We start from the raw sequence: 16,680 nt of genomic DNA, 5'->3' as shown, positions 1-16,680 counted from the left end.
AAATTTTCCTGTCCATGAATTTTCTTCGAGGTTTTTTGTGTTGGTGGACACTTTTTCCATCGAATAATTTTCCTATCAGTGAAATTCTTCTTTCGAAGAATTTTTCTGATACGAAAATTTGGACAATAATCTTCCGATGAATTTTCGTGTTTGTGAATTTTCTCTTCCCGAGAATTTTCCTGTCTGTAAATTTTTTTTTTATTTTGAGGTTTTCCTGTTTGGATATTTTCTCATTCGAATAATTTTTCTACCAGTGAAATTTCTCCTTCGAGGAATTTTCCTGTCCGTCAATTTTCTGCTTCGTGGAATTTTTTCTTAAAGGAATTTGCTGTCTGTAAAGTTTTCCTTTCAAGGAACTTTTCTGTCGATGAATTTTCTCCTCTTACGAACTTTCCTGTTTGTGAATTTTCTCTTTCGAGGAATTTTCCTGTCTGGGAATTTTTTCTTTCGAGGAATTTTCCTGTCTGGGAATTTTTTCTTTCGAGGAATTTTCCTGTCTGGGAATTTTTTCTTTCGAGGTTTTTCCTATCCGTCAGTTTTCTGCTTCGTGGAGTTTTTTTCTTAAAGGAATTTTTTTTTTGCTGTCTGTAAAGTTTTTCTTTGAAGGAACTTTTCTGTCGGTGAATTTTTTCTCCTTCAGATAATTTTCCTGTCTATGGATCTTCTCCTTCGAAGAATTATTTTCCCCTCCGGGAATTTTCCCTTTCTTGGAATTTTCCTGTCGATGAAATTTCTCTGAATAATTTTCCTATCAAAGATATTTTTTTGAATAACTGTGAGGGAATTATGATATTCAAAAATTTTTCCTCTCGATGAATTTTCTCCTCTTACGAACTTTCCTGTCTGTGAATTTTTTCTTTCGAGGTTTTTGCTATTGGTGGATTTTCTGCTTCGAATAATTTTCCTCAGTGAAATTTCTCCTTCATGGAATTTTCTTCTTCAAAGAATTTGCTGTCCGTGAAGTCTCTCCTTCGAGGAACGTTTTTGTTAGTGAATTTTCTCCGAGGAATTTCCTTGTCGATCAATATTTTCTCCTTCAGATAATTTTCCTGTCGATGGATTTTCTCCTTCGAAGAATTATTTTCTTTTCTGTGAGGCTTTCGTGGAATTCTCCTTTCGGTGAATTTTCTCTGAATAATTTTCATGTCAGTGAATTTTCTCAGAATAAAAAATTTTCCTATCAGTTAATTTTTCTTTTTAAAAAATGTTCTGCCGATGAATTTTCTCTGAATAATTTTTCTGTCAATGAATTTTCACCAAATAATTTTCCTATCTATGTGTTCTCCCCTTCGGAGAATTTTCCTATCTATGTGTTCTCCCCTTCGGAGAATTTTCCTGGCACCGAATTTTGTCCTTCAGAGAATTTTCCTATCAGTGAATTTTCTCTGAATACTTTTCCTATTAGTGAATTTGCTCTTCAAGTAATTTTTCTATCAGTGAATTTACTTTTCAAGTAATTTTTTTGTCGATAAATTTTCTGCTTCGAAAAATTTTCCTGTCCGTCAATTTTTCCGTGAACCTTGGAAAAGCTTATACATGGCTAATGCTATTTTTTTCATGGAGTGCATGATGCTATTAAGATTCCATTTCTTCAACCACTCAATGAGTCACGGAGTCTGCTCGAGAGCTTCCTATCCTTACAAAAAACATTAAGAAAAGGCAAAACTATGGTACATCACGTGGCCGAATCCAGCCAGTCGAACCCTGCTACTCTGTTTACGTCTGGAATCAACTCACAGGAAACGGAATAAACGCAACGCAACGGGGTAAGAGAAAGATTGTGAAAACACCAAAAACATTATTCGGGTATGTCTGTAATTTTTGAAAAAGCATCTGGCTATTTTTTTTCCTCTCTTTATTTCTAGCACATTCAGACGCTTTTTCTACATTCATAAACTTATAATGATGCTCTCTAGTATATACAGATATATTTTTTTCGAACTTTATCCCTTCACACCATTCTGAAATTGGATCAGCCAATATCTCAAGTGAGGACTCGAAGGCTTGAACCTTCTCAGAGGGAATTGCAAAACCGTTTTTTATTATTAACCTTTGATTATTTGCTATTAATAATTGTTCTTAAAATACTTTCACGTTACCTCATTCCCTCCAGTATTTAGTTATAATCAATTTTGACTCAGTTCAATGATTGTCCGGAACGTTGGAGCTACAGCTTTAACCATGCCCTACAACAATTGTGATCAATTTGTATTTTGTGTTTGGTAATATTTTGAATAAATCAAGTCCCGAACCATTACGGTAGAAATCACTTTTTTTAATGATGCGTCGAAACTTGGTTTCATTTTCGAAATCGAAGAAATTATGATATGTCAGCGTTCCAGTTCAAGAAACATTTTAAAACATTGCAATGGCGGATTTTTCGCATATGAAGCATTTCCGCTGCTCGTGACTTGTGGATCGTGATGAGGCATTTGGTTCATCCTCGTACCATATTTTCACCACATTTGCTTTGACAGGAAGAAAGTTTCACAAAGTAATCTGATAGGCTTCAGACAAAGAGAAAGCAAAAACCAATGAGCCTTCAGTGGCACTCGTGTTATTTTAGAACCGCACTGCCAGTATCGATTTAAGACATTATGTGAAGTACCATGAAATGTTCCTCTCTCGGCTTACCCATACTCAAACATGTGGTCGGTCTTCACCAAAGTCAGGGGGGGAACCCCCATTTTTCAACTTGAAGTATAGTATAAAATTATTCATAGGACCGTTGTGGACGTCCACAATAGACACTACAATGTGAGGCTCCACAGCACAAAAAAATATTATGGTCTATCTCAGAGGTCTTCAACCTTTTTCTAGTCGCGAGCACTGCATAGCACCCCGTGGTGTTCGCGATGAACAGGTTGAAAATGCCTGGTCTATCCTGTCTATGCTTTTTAAAATATTGAACGTATCCATTATGTGTGTGTCCCCGATATTTCACTTTCCTTCCGATGAAAACTGAAAACATGCTGAGTGTCTGTAATCCATTGGTATAGCCAGGTTTTCCTCCGACCAGGTTTCTACAGCGCTTGCAGCGTGAAAATGTGGGAATGGTAAAAAAAAACTTCTGAATTTCAGGTTTTTACCAGCAGCATTTTCACGCTGCACACGGTGTAGAAATTCTACTCCTAGGAAAACCGGGCTTATTGTTCCATCCTGCATAACCGTCAATGGTCACGAATGGTCTACCAAAACAGCACTGCATGTTTCAAACAGGACTGTCATTTCAACTTTTCCAGGTGGGGGGGGGGGGGAATGGCATATTCTCAGTGTATGTATATATGACCACAAATATATATTTTATATCAGATTAAAGAATTTTTCAGAGCAAAAACATACAAATAAAATACGTAATAGCAAACCATGTCTCTGTAGAACATATGAGCATTTGTATCTCTGTAGAACTCTGTACATACCATTTCTAGCGTATTTTCTAAAGCCAGGTGAATGTAGTCGCACCCCCATCCTGACAGCCCCCAAATGATGTGCCTGGTTCTAAGTAAGGTCTGAAGGTTCTATCTGAACCTCAGAGTAATGAAAATTGTTGGTGACGTATTCACCAACACAGTTTAAACTGCTTTCACCATGTGAAGGGATTGAAGGTCGGAACGGATTGGTTAAATTGAGGATTTTAACCAATCCATGTCGATCGCTTATCCTTTAACCTGCGATTGTAGTTTAAACTCTGTCGGTGAATATGGCCATAATAGTCTATCCCAATATTCTATTTTAATGACCAACTTTTTTAACTCAGCAAAGGTCGGAGAAGAGTAAACGCTTGTCCACGGATACCTTAACCTTAAAATAAGACTAATAATATAATGGGGGTTTTTTTCCATCGAGAAAAAAAAAGAGAGAAATTTATTGTTGTGTTCTAAATAGAGCACCATTCACATTCTACATTGCACAGTATGCCTCACTTATTTAATCCAAGTTTGCCGGCAAAACAACAAACTGTTATTAACCCACTGTTATTTAGTCCAAGTTTTCCGGAGAAATCGTTTATATGCCCCGTAATTGAAACCAATTTGGCATTGGCAATGAACTTACTAAGTAACTCCATTCCTTTCGGTTCAAAATTTACCCATAAACACTCTAAACAGCACCAACCCTTATACTCTTCTCTGATTTGTCGAAATCCATCCAATCAGAAAACTAAACATCTACCATTACCCGTTGTGACTATACCTTCAACTAAGAATCTAATCCTAATTATCAATGGGAAACTCACTTGTTGCTCCTCAATCAAACACCGATACCGAGAATGCTAAAAAATCAAATGCATGTGAACATTTATGCTATGATTCACGAACTGTTTATTCCCTTCCACGAAAAGAATTACTCCAGTCTCTTTCTTAGGAAACATATCGGTGGCAGCAGCACTGGAGAGACAACAACACCAGGAGAAAAATAAACAATTTACCCAGAGTTTACTGCAGGAGCATGTCTTCCGATTCCTTCGTCCATCTTCCCACCACCAACCAAAACCTCATCCACGTATGTATGTACATGTTTCTATTTATAGCAGGCCACTGTTCGGTGGCATCTTTGGTGACGTCACAAGCTTCCAGCAGAAAGCAGCCGATTGGTTACGAGTCTTCGAAGAAAGGCTGGTCGAACATGAGCATGGCACAGAAAGAAACTGGGGAATGTTTAGAGAGGCGGAGGGGGGGGGGGGAGAAGAAAAATCACCAGAGATTCTCGATTGGTTTAAAAGAGAAAGGGGATTTTTCCTTTATTCTAAGTTTATATGTATGTGAAATGAAAATAGAAAGAGGCTTCTGGGCGCCTCAAGAGATCTGTTAACAGAATTCTTTTCTTATATTTCTTTCCTGAGCCAACTCTGAGTTTTGTTGAGCATTACGGTTTTTCGGTGGAAGTTTTTACCCCATTTTTCTCCTTCACATCATCCTCTTATTACAGCTTTCGCAAACCGGACGAGACTTGTTGGGTCGGAAGTTCTAGAAACGGCAGTTTATATCGCGCATGCGCGTACCCGCTTTTAATTTAACGGTCCACGAAATCCATTTTTCTTTTCCTTTTAACCCCCTCGTCCCTGCGGAGGAATGTTTTATATAATACTCCGGTTGGATGCTTCGGGATATTGGTGCCCGGATGTATTCTGACATTCAGAAACATGCAATTAATGCTCCTCAAACTCTGGTGAATACTGAAGTGTAACTGATGTCGTTGATGGGACTTGAAATAGAGTAGGGAAATTGAAAATCGCTGGCGGCATCTGTTGTCAGTCCTAAAACAAAACGAAACAAAAGTTTTGTAACTGTGATCGGTGTGATCATGTTTAGTGTCTCCTTGAATCCCGGATCATTCACGTCAGTGGCTAATGACAACGTGTAAGGAATTCACAGAGAACAATAATAATTTAATAGTAATGATCTGAACGTGAAATCACTAGCGTTTGTATGTAGTTGCCCCTAGAATGACGGCCATTAAGTAACGACCGTAATAACTTTCGTTTCGTAATGGTCTCCATCTCGGTCTCTTTGGCGACTTTCCAGACTTTGGAAAACACGCGCTTATTCATGGAAGAAGTCATCAGAGTTTTTCTCTTTTCATTGATTCATTGTCTCACCGTCGATTCGTTCGAGATAGTCATTGTCTATGTACTCTATTCAGAAACTTTATGAAAATCGCTCTCCACAAACGATGGCCAGGAAATGTTTCCTCTCGAATGAGGAAATATCGATCTAGAAACACGTGGCAAGGATTTTAGGAGGAATTCATTTTAACACGTCATTGTCGATTTATTTATTTATCATAGATGGCACTCTGTGTATTTGGAAGCGTTTGCTGCATTTGGTTGCCATCAATTTTGACACTTATCACTTGACCGTGTATATAAACATTCCTTTTGGGGAATTTCTAATTTTTACTCCGAAAAATGGCATCCGATTTGTTTGTGAATTCTTTACTGAGGTTTCGGATCGCCTTATGCGGAAGAACTTTGAAGCTCATTCGTGGGATTGGGACTTCGTCGGAACAGTAAAACTGGACACAACATTTATGCAAAAACGTCGGACATTACTATACACATAACGAACATGTCATAAAACATCGCAGTTTTTAATAGGCCATCCATCGATGCTGTAGATACATTTTTGATCAAGCATGTTTTGTTTTAAAGATCCCAAAACAAATGCTCTACATAAATTGTTTATAAAACAGAGTTTGTTCTTTTCCAACAATTATATTTCAATAGGTCACCCAGTAATGCTCCAGATTAATTGTTGATCAAACAGTGGCTTTTTTCAATAGGCCACCCAGCAATGCTCTAAATAAATTGTTGTTCAAACGGTGCTTTGAATTTTATATTAGAGTCAACTTATCTCAGAGACTAAATTGTGGATCAAATGTACGTTCACCCAACAATGCTCTATGTAAATTGTTGATCAAACACAATGGTACATTCATCCCACAATATCCTAGAGAAATTGTTGATCAAAGAGTGCTTTGTTCTACAGATCATCCTCAATGCTTTTCAAAAAATTCACGCAGCAATGATTTTAATAATAATCGTCCAACAATGAATTCGAAATTTGATGATTGCACAAAGCTTTTTCCACAGTGTCATGCATCAGTGATCGCACATGTCTTTAAATAATGCTCAAAAATAGGTCCTCTAAAAATGTTCCATAAATTGGTGATTAAATATTGCTTTATTCACTGGGTCATCCATCAATGATGGGAAAAATGTCATCAACCTCAAAAAATTCTCTTTTGACACTCTTCGGTTAATCCGGAACTCTATTTCTGAAGCCGTTAAACACATACAAGTTTGAATATGCACATAATTATGCTAAATAAAATCAGCAAAAAACTTGGTATGAAACACGTACAATATTTCAATCCAACGGAATGTGATCATTATTCTGTGGCTTCAATTATTTTGAAATTTTGAATTCAAAGCGAAAAAAATGTGATAACTGCATTCACTTTAATTCGAAATAATAATTAAGGGCACAAAATATTGGTATAATTTATGTCTTGAAACATTTCCAGTCAAAAATTATTTTTGAAGAAAGCACCGTAACGCACTGAGCTATAGAGAAACTTTCCTTATAGCTCAGTGCAATAGTGTCATCATTGTTGAGGGACAAAATAGAAAAGATCCCTTGGTCACGTGGATATTTATGATCCTCTGATTGGCTAGAGTACTATTGAATCCCACCCCTCGAATTCCTCAATTCGTTATTTTGCGACTTAGATTATTTCAAACTCAAAACGGGGGGGGGGGGGGGAAATAAGGCATTGCATCGGCTTTAATTCGAAGTAATTAATACCACAATATAATGATGAAATTCCATTGTCTTGAAGCATTAAGAGTCAAAAATCATTTTTGAAAAAAAAAAGGACAATGACGTCATCAGTTTCCAGGGAAAATGAAGATCCCTCGGTCACGTGGGATATTTATGGCTCGCTGTTTGGCTTGGATGCCATTAAGTCACACCCCCGTCGAATTCCCCGAACTCGGAAATACATCATGCATTTCGACAAGCAATAAGTGAAGGAAATTGAGGGAATATTTTGTTACTAGAAGATAATAACTCTCTTTACTTTAAAGTGTATATTTTGTCTTTCTGGTGTTTATATCCATAACATAAATGGATTTTTCACGCCTCCATGTTTCTTCTCTCCCAAGCCAATTTTTTCCTTGTTTACTTCAGTTTCAGCTCAGTTTCCAAAATCTTCGGTCATTTTTCACTTTTAAAGCGGACAAGAATTTCCTTATCTCGCTCTTATGTGTGTGTATGTGATCCATAGATCAAAATTCTCTTGGAAGAAAAAAATAATCAAAAATCAATTTTTTTTTTAAATTCATTTTTTTCCCCCCATAGAAATTTGATAGCTTTTCTTTGTTTTTTTTTTGCCCCCCTCTAAGCTATTATTTCGAAAGATAAGAAATTTGTTTTTGCTAAGGAACGTATCGACCAGGAAAAGAAATTTTTTGAGTTTGATGCCATGAATGTCGGTTTTTCTTTTCCTGTTTGAAGTTTATACTACAGTATATGCATACATTTTTTTAGATTTACAGATTTTATTTCTACTAAATAAATTATAGTAGATAATTAATTAATTTATTTATAAAACATATTATTTTGGTATTAATATATTATACTAAATATATAAATATGTGAAATTAAATTAAATTTATAATATATTAAAATTGCTTATTAATGTTTTCTTAAAATCTATATATATATAAATGTATATACTATAACATACGTATAAATGTATGTATGTTTGTTCTTTATACATATCTACAGTTTTAGACCGATCGTCGACAGATTTTGCATATATACCAAACAGGACCGGGATTGATGCGTCGGTTACTTTAAAAGTTCGTCAGAGCTGGGCAAACGCCCGAAATGGGCGAAAAACTGTCGGACAACAATGGGTTTTGGGACCTCAATAATCACTTTCAGAACGTTTACTTTGGTTATCGTGGTTCCCAAAAATGCGTTTCAGACGTGTATATGCCTTTACAATGGTTAGTCACATCTTTAATGCTGCCAGTACAACAGTTTATTCCTCTATAATGGTTTGTCACTTTTCCATTCCTCCCAGTAATTGAAGAAAACCCGGGTAAGCGCCGGGTACAACAACTACGACGACAAAACCAAGAATAAAAATGTTCAACGCCAGATGATGAACTCAATGCTTGCCTCAAATCATCAACACTCTGGCACGAAGTTAAAAAATTATCATTATCCACCAACATGCGCGTTCAACTGCAAAATGACTCAGCACTGCTATCATTTTCACATCAGCTCTGATCAAACTTAGCATGGAAGAATTCCCGAAGCGCTGGACTGATTACGTTCCCAAATGAATTTTGCCAATAGTTAAACTCTGTTCAAGAACTTGCGGATAAAGTCTTCCCAAACATTCAACAAAATCACCGAAACCATGAGTGGCTTTGTGGGAGAGCGATTCTGATACCGAAAAATGACAGTGTGAACAAGAGACCAACGAAAAAATCCTAAAAATTATTCCGGGGGACTCCACATCTTACAAATCGGTTGACACTGTCACAGACACAGCGCAGACAGTTCTGTATCCTGCAGAATTTCTGAACTCTTTGGATATTCTGGGTGTGCCACCACACAACTTGATCCTCAAAGTCGGAGCACCTATAATGCCTTTAAGAAATTTGGAGACACAGAGACTCTGCAATGGCATTGGCAAGGCTGAAATATATAGGAGGCTTTCATGTCCTCCAGTTAGGTGCTCTATTTCACCAGATATACGAGGAGGCTTTCATTCTACTAGATATGCGTAAGATGCTTACTTAAATAAATGCCCTTACGCAAGCGTAGAAGGCTTTCTTTCCCCTGGGAATGCGTAGAAGGCTTTCTTACCCTTGGGAATGCGTAGAAGGCTTTCTTACTCTGCGTGAAGAAATTGCACAATTACATCATCGAAGCAACAATTCTAACTGGATGTGCCAAAGGAGAAGACGTCTTCATTCCACGTACCCCAATTATCACTAAGAAAGGCAATTCACTTTCAAGCGATTACAGTTCCCGATTCGTTCAACTTTTGCCGTGACAATCAACAAAGTGCAAGGCCAGTCGTTAACAGTGGCAGGTATCAACCTACTTGAGCCCTGTTTTTCACACGGACAGCTTTACGTCGCCTGTTCGCGTGTTGGTAATCCCAAAAATTTGTACACACCAGATGGGAAAACAAAAAATATTGTGTATCCACAAGCGATTGCCTCAAGTTTTTAATTAAAATATTTAAAAATAAAAGTAATTTTTTCTTACTTGGTTCAGAATTTTTTTTGATTAAGAAATAATTATATAATAAGCTATATAGTTTTTTTTACGGGGCGGGTAACGTCGCCGGGTATCAGGTAGTTATCTAAATTTATTGGATTTTTTTATATGCGTACCTCTTTGCTCCAGAGGTCTAGTCAAGTTTGATACAGTCGTATTCTCAAGTCATATTCCTAAATATGCGTAGCAGGTTTTGATTTCACCAGATATGCGTAAGGTGCTTGCTTAAATGAATGCTCCTAGAAATGCGTAGAAGGCTTGCTCTAATTGAAATGGGTAGGAGACTTTCATATCCCTAATCATGTGACTCATTTCACTAGATATGCAGAGGAGGCTTTCATTTCACCAGGTATGTGTAAGACACTCGCTTGAATGAATGCTCTTAGAAATGCATAGAAGGCTTGCTTACGCCTAGAAATGCGGGAATTCGTGCTTACCTTGAAATGTGTGTAGGTGGCGTGATCATCTTGAAATATGTAGGAGGCGTGCTCACCTTGAAATATATAGGAGGCTTTCATGTCCTCTAGTTAGGTGCTCTATTTCACTAGATACACGCAGGAGGCTTTCATTTCACCAGATATACGAGGAGGCTTTCATTCCACTAGATATACGAGGAGGCTTTCATTCCACTAGATATGCGTAAGATGCTTACTTAAATAAATGCCCTTAGGCAAGCGTAGAAGGCTTTCTTACCCCTGGAAATGCGTAGAAGGCTTTCATACTCGTGGGAATGCGTAGAAGGCATGCTTGCGTCTAGGAATATATAAATGGTGGTTCACCTTTAAATGCTTGCTTTCATGCTTTCATATCCCTAGAAATGAGTAGAAAGCTTACGTACTCTTCCTCAAAGAAATGTGTAGGATGCTTGCGTGCCCACCCTAAAACAATGCTTAGGACGCTTGCTTATTCCTAGAAATGCATAGGAGTCATGTGTACCTTTTTCATAAATCGTGCCATAATTAATTTTCTTGCACTTTTTTCTTACGTTGCATGTTTCTTCGACCACTGGTGATTGTTTTTCGCTTGTTCCTGAATGGCCCTGAGAAGCATATGAGTACAGGGCCGTCTCAAGAGCATTTAAGTCGTCCGGAATAAATATTTTCAGGAGCCACACCCCCCCCCCCACCCTATCTGGCTGAAATTGTCCGCCTACTAGTTCACATATTCACCATCGAAAAACCATAGTAGCCTATTTCATAATAATGAGGTCCTTCTATGCACCTGAGACAACGCGGAAAGGGAAAGAGGGTGTCAATGTGCCCTTATTTTAACGGAACACTGCAAATATTGCATTCACGCATATCTAGTTGCATCGAGAACAGAACACGCAGTCGGGAAATTTCCCAGAAATGCTTTCTTTGGCAGCCGATGCAAATGTGCCGCAATGTATTTCGATATTCGATATAATATTTCCACGGTCCTAATAATCAGTAGCCTGGTGCGGTTTTGGTCACTCGTATATTGCAACTGCGCTCACGAAATGCAATCAAATTCTGGTGGCCGGACTTATCCCGTTGCTGAGATCTCTTCCAGTCCAGCTTCGTGGAAGAGTCTGGAACACTTTATTATTAAGCCAAAAAAAAAAAAAGAAGAAAATTACAAACATATGTACAGTCGAATCCCGTTTTAACGAATACCGTTATAGCGAAAGTCTCGTTTCAACGAACACTTTTCTAATCCCTCAAATAAGTTTACATAAAAACAATGCAAAACCCTGGAATTCCCTTATAACAAAATTTCGTTATTACGAAGTGATTTCTCCGGTCTCTTGGAGTTCGTTATGACGGGATTCGACTATATACAAAAATATCCAAGCACACAAAAGTATAATTATAGGAATCACGTACTGCAACTGGGCTCAAAATGCAATCATATACTGCAACTGGGCTCCAAATGCAATCACATACTGCAACTGGGCTCGTAATGCAATCATATACTGCAACTGGGCTCGTAATGCAATCATATACTGCAACTGGGCTCGAAATGCAATCATGTACTGCAACTGGGCTCGAAATGCAATCATATACTGCAACTGGGCTCGTAATGCAACTGGGCTCCAAATGCAATCATATACTGCAACTGGGTTCGAAATGCAATCATATACTGCAACTGGGCTCGTAATGCAACTGGGCTCGTAATGCAATCATATACTGCAACTGGGCTCGAAATGCAATCATATACTGCAACTGGGCTCGTAATGCAACTGGGCTCGTAATGCAATCATATACTGCAACTGGGCTCGAAATGCAATCATATACTGCAACTGGGCTCAAAATGCAATCATATACGGCAACTGGGCTCAAAATAAAATCATATACTGCAATTGGGCTTTTCTGGAAAACGGAAAACCCCACTTCTAGAAAAATAGTAAATACTGATGGTATTCACGGAAGAAAAGAAAATGCTTCTTAGTTTGCGTAAAAATGTTAAAATATATTTTCCCAAAAATGTTAGAAAAAAAAATATGGCCCTATTATACAGTATATAAAGCATCCGAAAGGGACAAAAAGTTCTGCAATATTGATTCTAAAATTGTAGAAAATATTCATGTGCATTTTCTTCTACACAAAAATATCGTAAAAATATATCTGTCACAAGAATATGTGGTTTCAACCGCCACCTATCAAATGGGACGTAAACTACAGTATCTGTTATATATTTTCAAGTAAAGTTAGTTGTTGGTTTTAAACCGGTATGCAGCATGAAAACGAGCGCAAAATATGTTACAGTACTACAGTCGAATCCCGCTATAACGAACGCCAAGTGACTGGAGGAATCACTTCGTTAAAACGAAATTTCATTATAAAGGAATTCCAGATTACCTAGCATTGTTCCTATGTAAACTTATTTGGGGGATTAGAAAAGTGTTCCTTAAAACGAGATTTTCGCTATAACGGTATTCGTTAAAACGGGATTCGACTGTATATATTTCCTATTTTTACGCTGCATATGATGTAAACTTTGTGTGACATAATTATCGGTTAATACTGTATATTTTTATGTTTGGTGCTAAATTACTTTTTCAAAACAACAAAAAAAAACATAGTAACCGGTAATTTGGCGCAAAAAATTTACACCAGAGTACAGCACAAAATTAAAAAAAAAATTATAATTCCGATGCCAACACGTGTCATTCAATTTTTATTCTACGTATTGCTTTAAAAAAAACCCCAACATCAATTTTATTTCAAGAATTATAACAGATAGTTTCGTTTCTATTCACTAGGTGACAGCAGGGGTCGTAGCTCAACGCAATTTGTTGTATCTATAATAGCAAAGTATAAATATGTACTCAAGTGATAATATTTTTCGGGATCGTTAAAATATTTATTCGGGCAGCTATTATTGTAAGTTAATTGCATGCGAATTTTCGGAGATTTGTCCAGCCCTGATCGAGAATCTCTTCCTCTATCTGAAAAATTTCTGCGGCTCCTTGTCACTCTCTTTTAGGAGACTCTGCTCTCATTTATCTCTCTCTCTCTCTCTTATTTTTTATCTTCTTCTCCTTCTCCAGATCCCGTAGAAGTGCCAAATGGATTACATCCGGGAATTCGACATACGGCTCGAGAAAGAAATGTATTACGCTGGAGAGACACTTTCCGGGCACGTCATACTGGACACGGTAGAAAATTTCAAGCTCAAAGGTTAGTGTCTCTCTCTCCTCCTCTCTCTTTTTTTTTTACTTATTTATTTATTTTCTTTTAGACACCGAGAGACGCCATCGTGAAAGATTAATGCACGGACATCCTTGCGGAATTTCTTATTCGATAAATATAAATAATCCGGTATTAAACAAGCAAATAAATAAATAAGCCAATATGAAACAAAATAAATAAGTCGGAGTGGGAGGGATCATAAATGAACGGACGTCTCGGCGTCCATTTAACCGGTGTTTCTCAGCCTGTGGCCGTGTGTCTCCCCTCATGGTCTTAAGATATTCCAAGGGGGAAAAGTGAGAATATAGGTTTAGAATATATCCGCCTCCAGACCAACCATGGCCCCCGCTCTGTCCCCCTAGGGGATATAAGCTGGTTCGTCTCAGGAGACGTGGGCCATGGTGGAAAATCCAAGACCGGCAAACCACCCGCAGCAGGCCGGACAGCCCCAAGCCAACCAACGGACTCCTTCCACAATATATCCGCCAGAAGTCCCCCATATAATCGGTATCGTCTTAATGCAAGGGGCCCAAACAGATACGGTCCGGTGCCCCGAGTGGATAGAGCCCCCCCACCCCCCATCATAATAAGATCCGATACTAACTCTTTCGAAAATCGAAAATAAGTACGTCATGTGTTGGTAGGGCAGGTTCAAGGGCGTAGCGGGGGGGGGGCGGCTTAGGGGTCTGGTCCCCCCCCCCCGAAATGTGAGAAAATGACCGAAAAACTTCGCTGTGGTGGTCGAGTGGTTATAGTGACGGACTCGCGATGCCAGGATCCGGGTTCGAACCCCACAGTGGTGGTCGGCTGAAGTTTTCTGTGGTTCCCAACTTCACGGCGCAAATGCGAGCCGATCTCCCCGTTAAAAAGTCTCGCCACAGAGAGCAACAGTCCTACAACGATGAATCATTAAATCATAACACTTCACTCATAGTTGGAAAAACTAGTGGCAGATGGCAGCACTACACATAACAAGCATTACAGTGAAACAACAAAAACTTCACGTCAGGTTTCACTACACGTACACGCACATTCCCGCATGTACCGATTCGTTGGGGGGTTCCGCGGGGGGGGGGTGCATGTCTGGTGTAGCAGTAGTAGGTAGGGCCTCCAAAAAATGGCTCGGGGATCCATGATGTTCTTAAGTCAGCCACCTCGTTGGGCAATTTGCCTGTTGTGGCGTTGTATTTGTATTTGTATAAAGATGGTCAAATCTATTGTTCTATCACTTTGGCCCCCCTCGAACAAAATTTCTGGCTACATCCCTGGGCAGGTTCTCAAAGCCGAGTAAGGGGATCCTGGTGCTATTGAGATGACTCTGCATAAAACCAGGGAAATCTGAATACATGGGGGCTCATCTGGGTGCTGATGTCCATGGGGGCCGGGTCCCTACATAATGAATTCTGATACCATGATTTTCGGGAAGTGGTGCCCAGGTCGATGAGATACTCGCCTTAATTACCGAAGGATGTTTAGAGGCGCCGCGCGTTCGGTACTCGGGGTTCGCCCTTGTAGAAACTTTCCTTACACGGGGGGTACAACGGAAACAGCTACATAACTACCGAAAAAGATTGCCATCGCGAGGAGCCCCACACCGAGGGGTTAGCGCACCAACCTCTCGGTGAGGGGAAAAAAAGCCTACCGTTAGTGGAACCGACAAATAAATTGTAGGTCCCGGTCTAATTAGCCTTCATGCACAGAAAATGGCCGTGGTGCGACAAAAATGATAAAATGATCAAACCATGATTTCTCAGGGTCATGTAAATATGTTATAATGTAAATAAGCTGTTACTTCTAGCTAAGTACAGGGTATTACAAAAATTTTCCCAAGGCATTGTGCTCTGGGCAAAAGCCTAGAGCGCAATTAGATCTCCGTTGCTCAGAACACAGATACCTCTGTCGCACAAAGCACGAGTCACTCAGACTGGGACTACAGTTATCTCGATCACTCAGAGCACAACTGAATGCATTTCAGCGGCTCGGAGCATAATTAGATTTATGTCGGTCGTTCAGTGCACGATTGTATATATCTCGGCCACTCAGAGCACGGCTAGATTTATTTCGGTTGGTCAGAGCATGGTTTCTGAGTGCATAATTGGATTTATATCGGCCGCTCAGACAAAATGTTTCTTTGTCACACTGAGCATGACTCACTTAGAGTAGGACTATAGTTTCGTTGGTCGATCAGAGAGCAAGACTAGATTTATCTCGGTCATTCAGAGAATTGGTCCCTTAGGGCACAACTAGATCTATCTCGGTTGCTCAGAGAACTACATTAATATCAGTCATTCAGAGCATTGGTCTCTCAGAGCACGACTAGATTTATCTCGATCACTCAGAGCACATCTAGATTTATCTCGATCGCTCAGAGCACGACAACTTTTTCCAACCCAATTTGGTAATAATGACAACTATACGAGCAATCGTCCGATTACTGGCACGATGGTGTTGGATGCGTCGGACATCCAGCCACGTGTAGACCGATAAATAAGCATCTACGTCCCTCCGGAATCGCAGCTATAGAAACCTTCCCTCGCAAACAAAATATTCATTGGTCACCACTAGCCGATGCAAAACAACGGGACAATCATCATCATCATCATGATCCAGCACACAAGCATCAGTTCCCCCTTTCCCCTCACGTCCCGACATTTAGAAAATAAATCGCGTCCATTGATTGGAAAACCGTATTCCCTCCATCAAGAACTTCCTAATTTGCATGCTGATCGGCAAACATCTTGTACCCATTCCGTTATAGGGGGGGGGGGGGGAACGGAGGAGTAGGCAAGTACAGACGCTGTCGGTGGTTGTTTCGGGACACGGGTGACGAGCATTTCCGAAATCCTCGGTATAAAACACAACGACCCGAACCATGCCATCCCCCCCCCACATCCACTGCGCGATCGATAAATACGCCATTGATTCCGGAAGCCTTTCCTGCCAATGCCAGGAAAGAAAGACTGAGAGACAGAGCACACATCTCTCTCTCTCTCCTGGATTTCTCTCTCTCTCTCTCTCCAGGCCAAAACTCTCCTACCTCGAATTGATGCCTTCTCCAGGAAACACTGTCTCTGACTCGTTGGAGTTTCCAGGACCAAGAGAGAGAGACAGGTTGTTATTCAGAAACGGATGACACCGGCAGCTGGTTTTGCATGGCGTGTAATGACATGGCAGTGGAGTGACCATCGCTTTTCCCACACCCTTTAGTGTCTACTTACCGT

General features: G+C 39.4%; 1 protein-coding gene across 1 annotated transcript in view; it reads left to right on the top strand.

Moving 5' to 3' along the window:
* The window catches only part of LOC149084018 (arrestin domain-containing protein 2-like), a 125,786-nt gene that overhangs the window by 33,401 nt on the left and 75,705 nt on the right, over positions 1 to 16,680 (top strand). Inside the window, exon 2 of the mRNA XM_089234363.1 lies at positions 13,318 to 13,447. Within this exon, the coding sequence (XP_089090489.1) occupies positions 13,336 to 13,447 (112 nt within the window). The 5' untranslated portion in view covers positions 13,318 to 13,335. The remainder of the gene's footprint in view (positions 1 to 13,317; positions 13,448 to 16,680) is intronic.

This window comes from Pholcus phalangioides, unplaced genomic scaffold (genome assembly GCF_987345545.1).
Source record: "Pholcus phalangioides strain wild (caught in Gottingen) unplaced genomic scaffold, Ppha-v1.0 ptg000008l_1, whole genome shotgun sequence".
In the NCBI taxonomy this organism is placed as follows: Eukaryota; Metazoa; Arthropoda; class Arachnida; order Araneae; family Pholcidae; genus Pholcus; species Pholcus phalangioides.
Note: the sequence above shows the minus strand (reverse complement) of the source record. Positions and strands in the feature narration are given on the sequence as shown.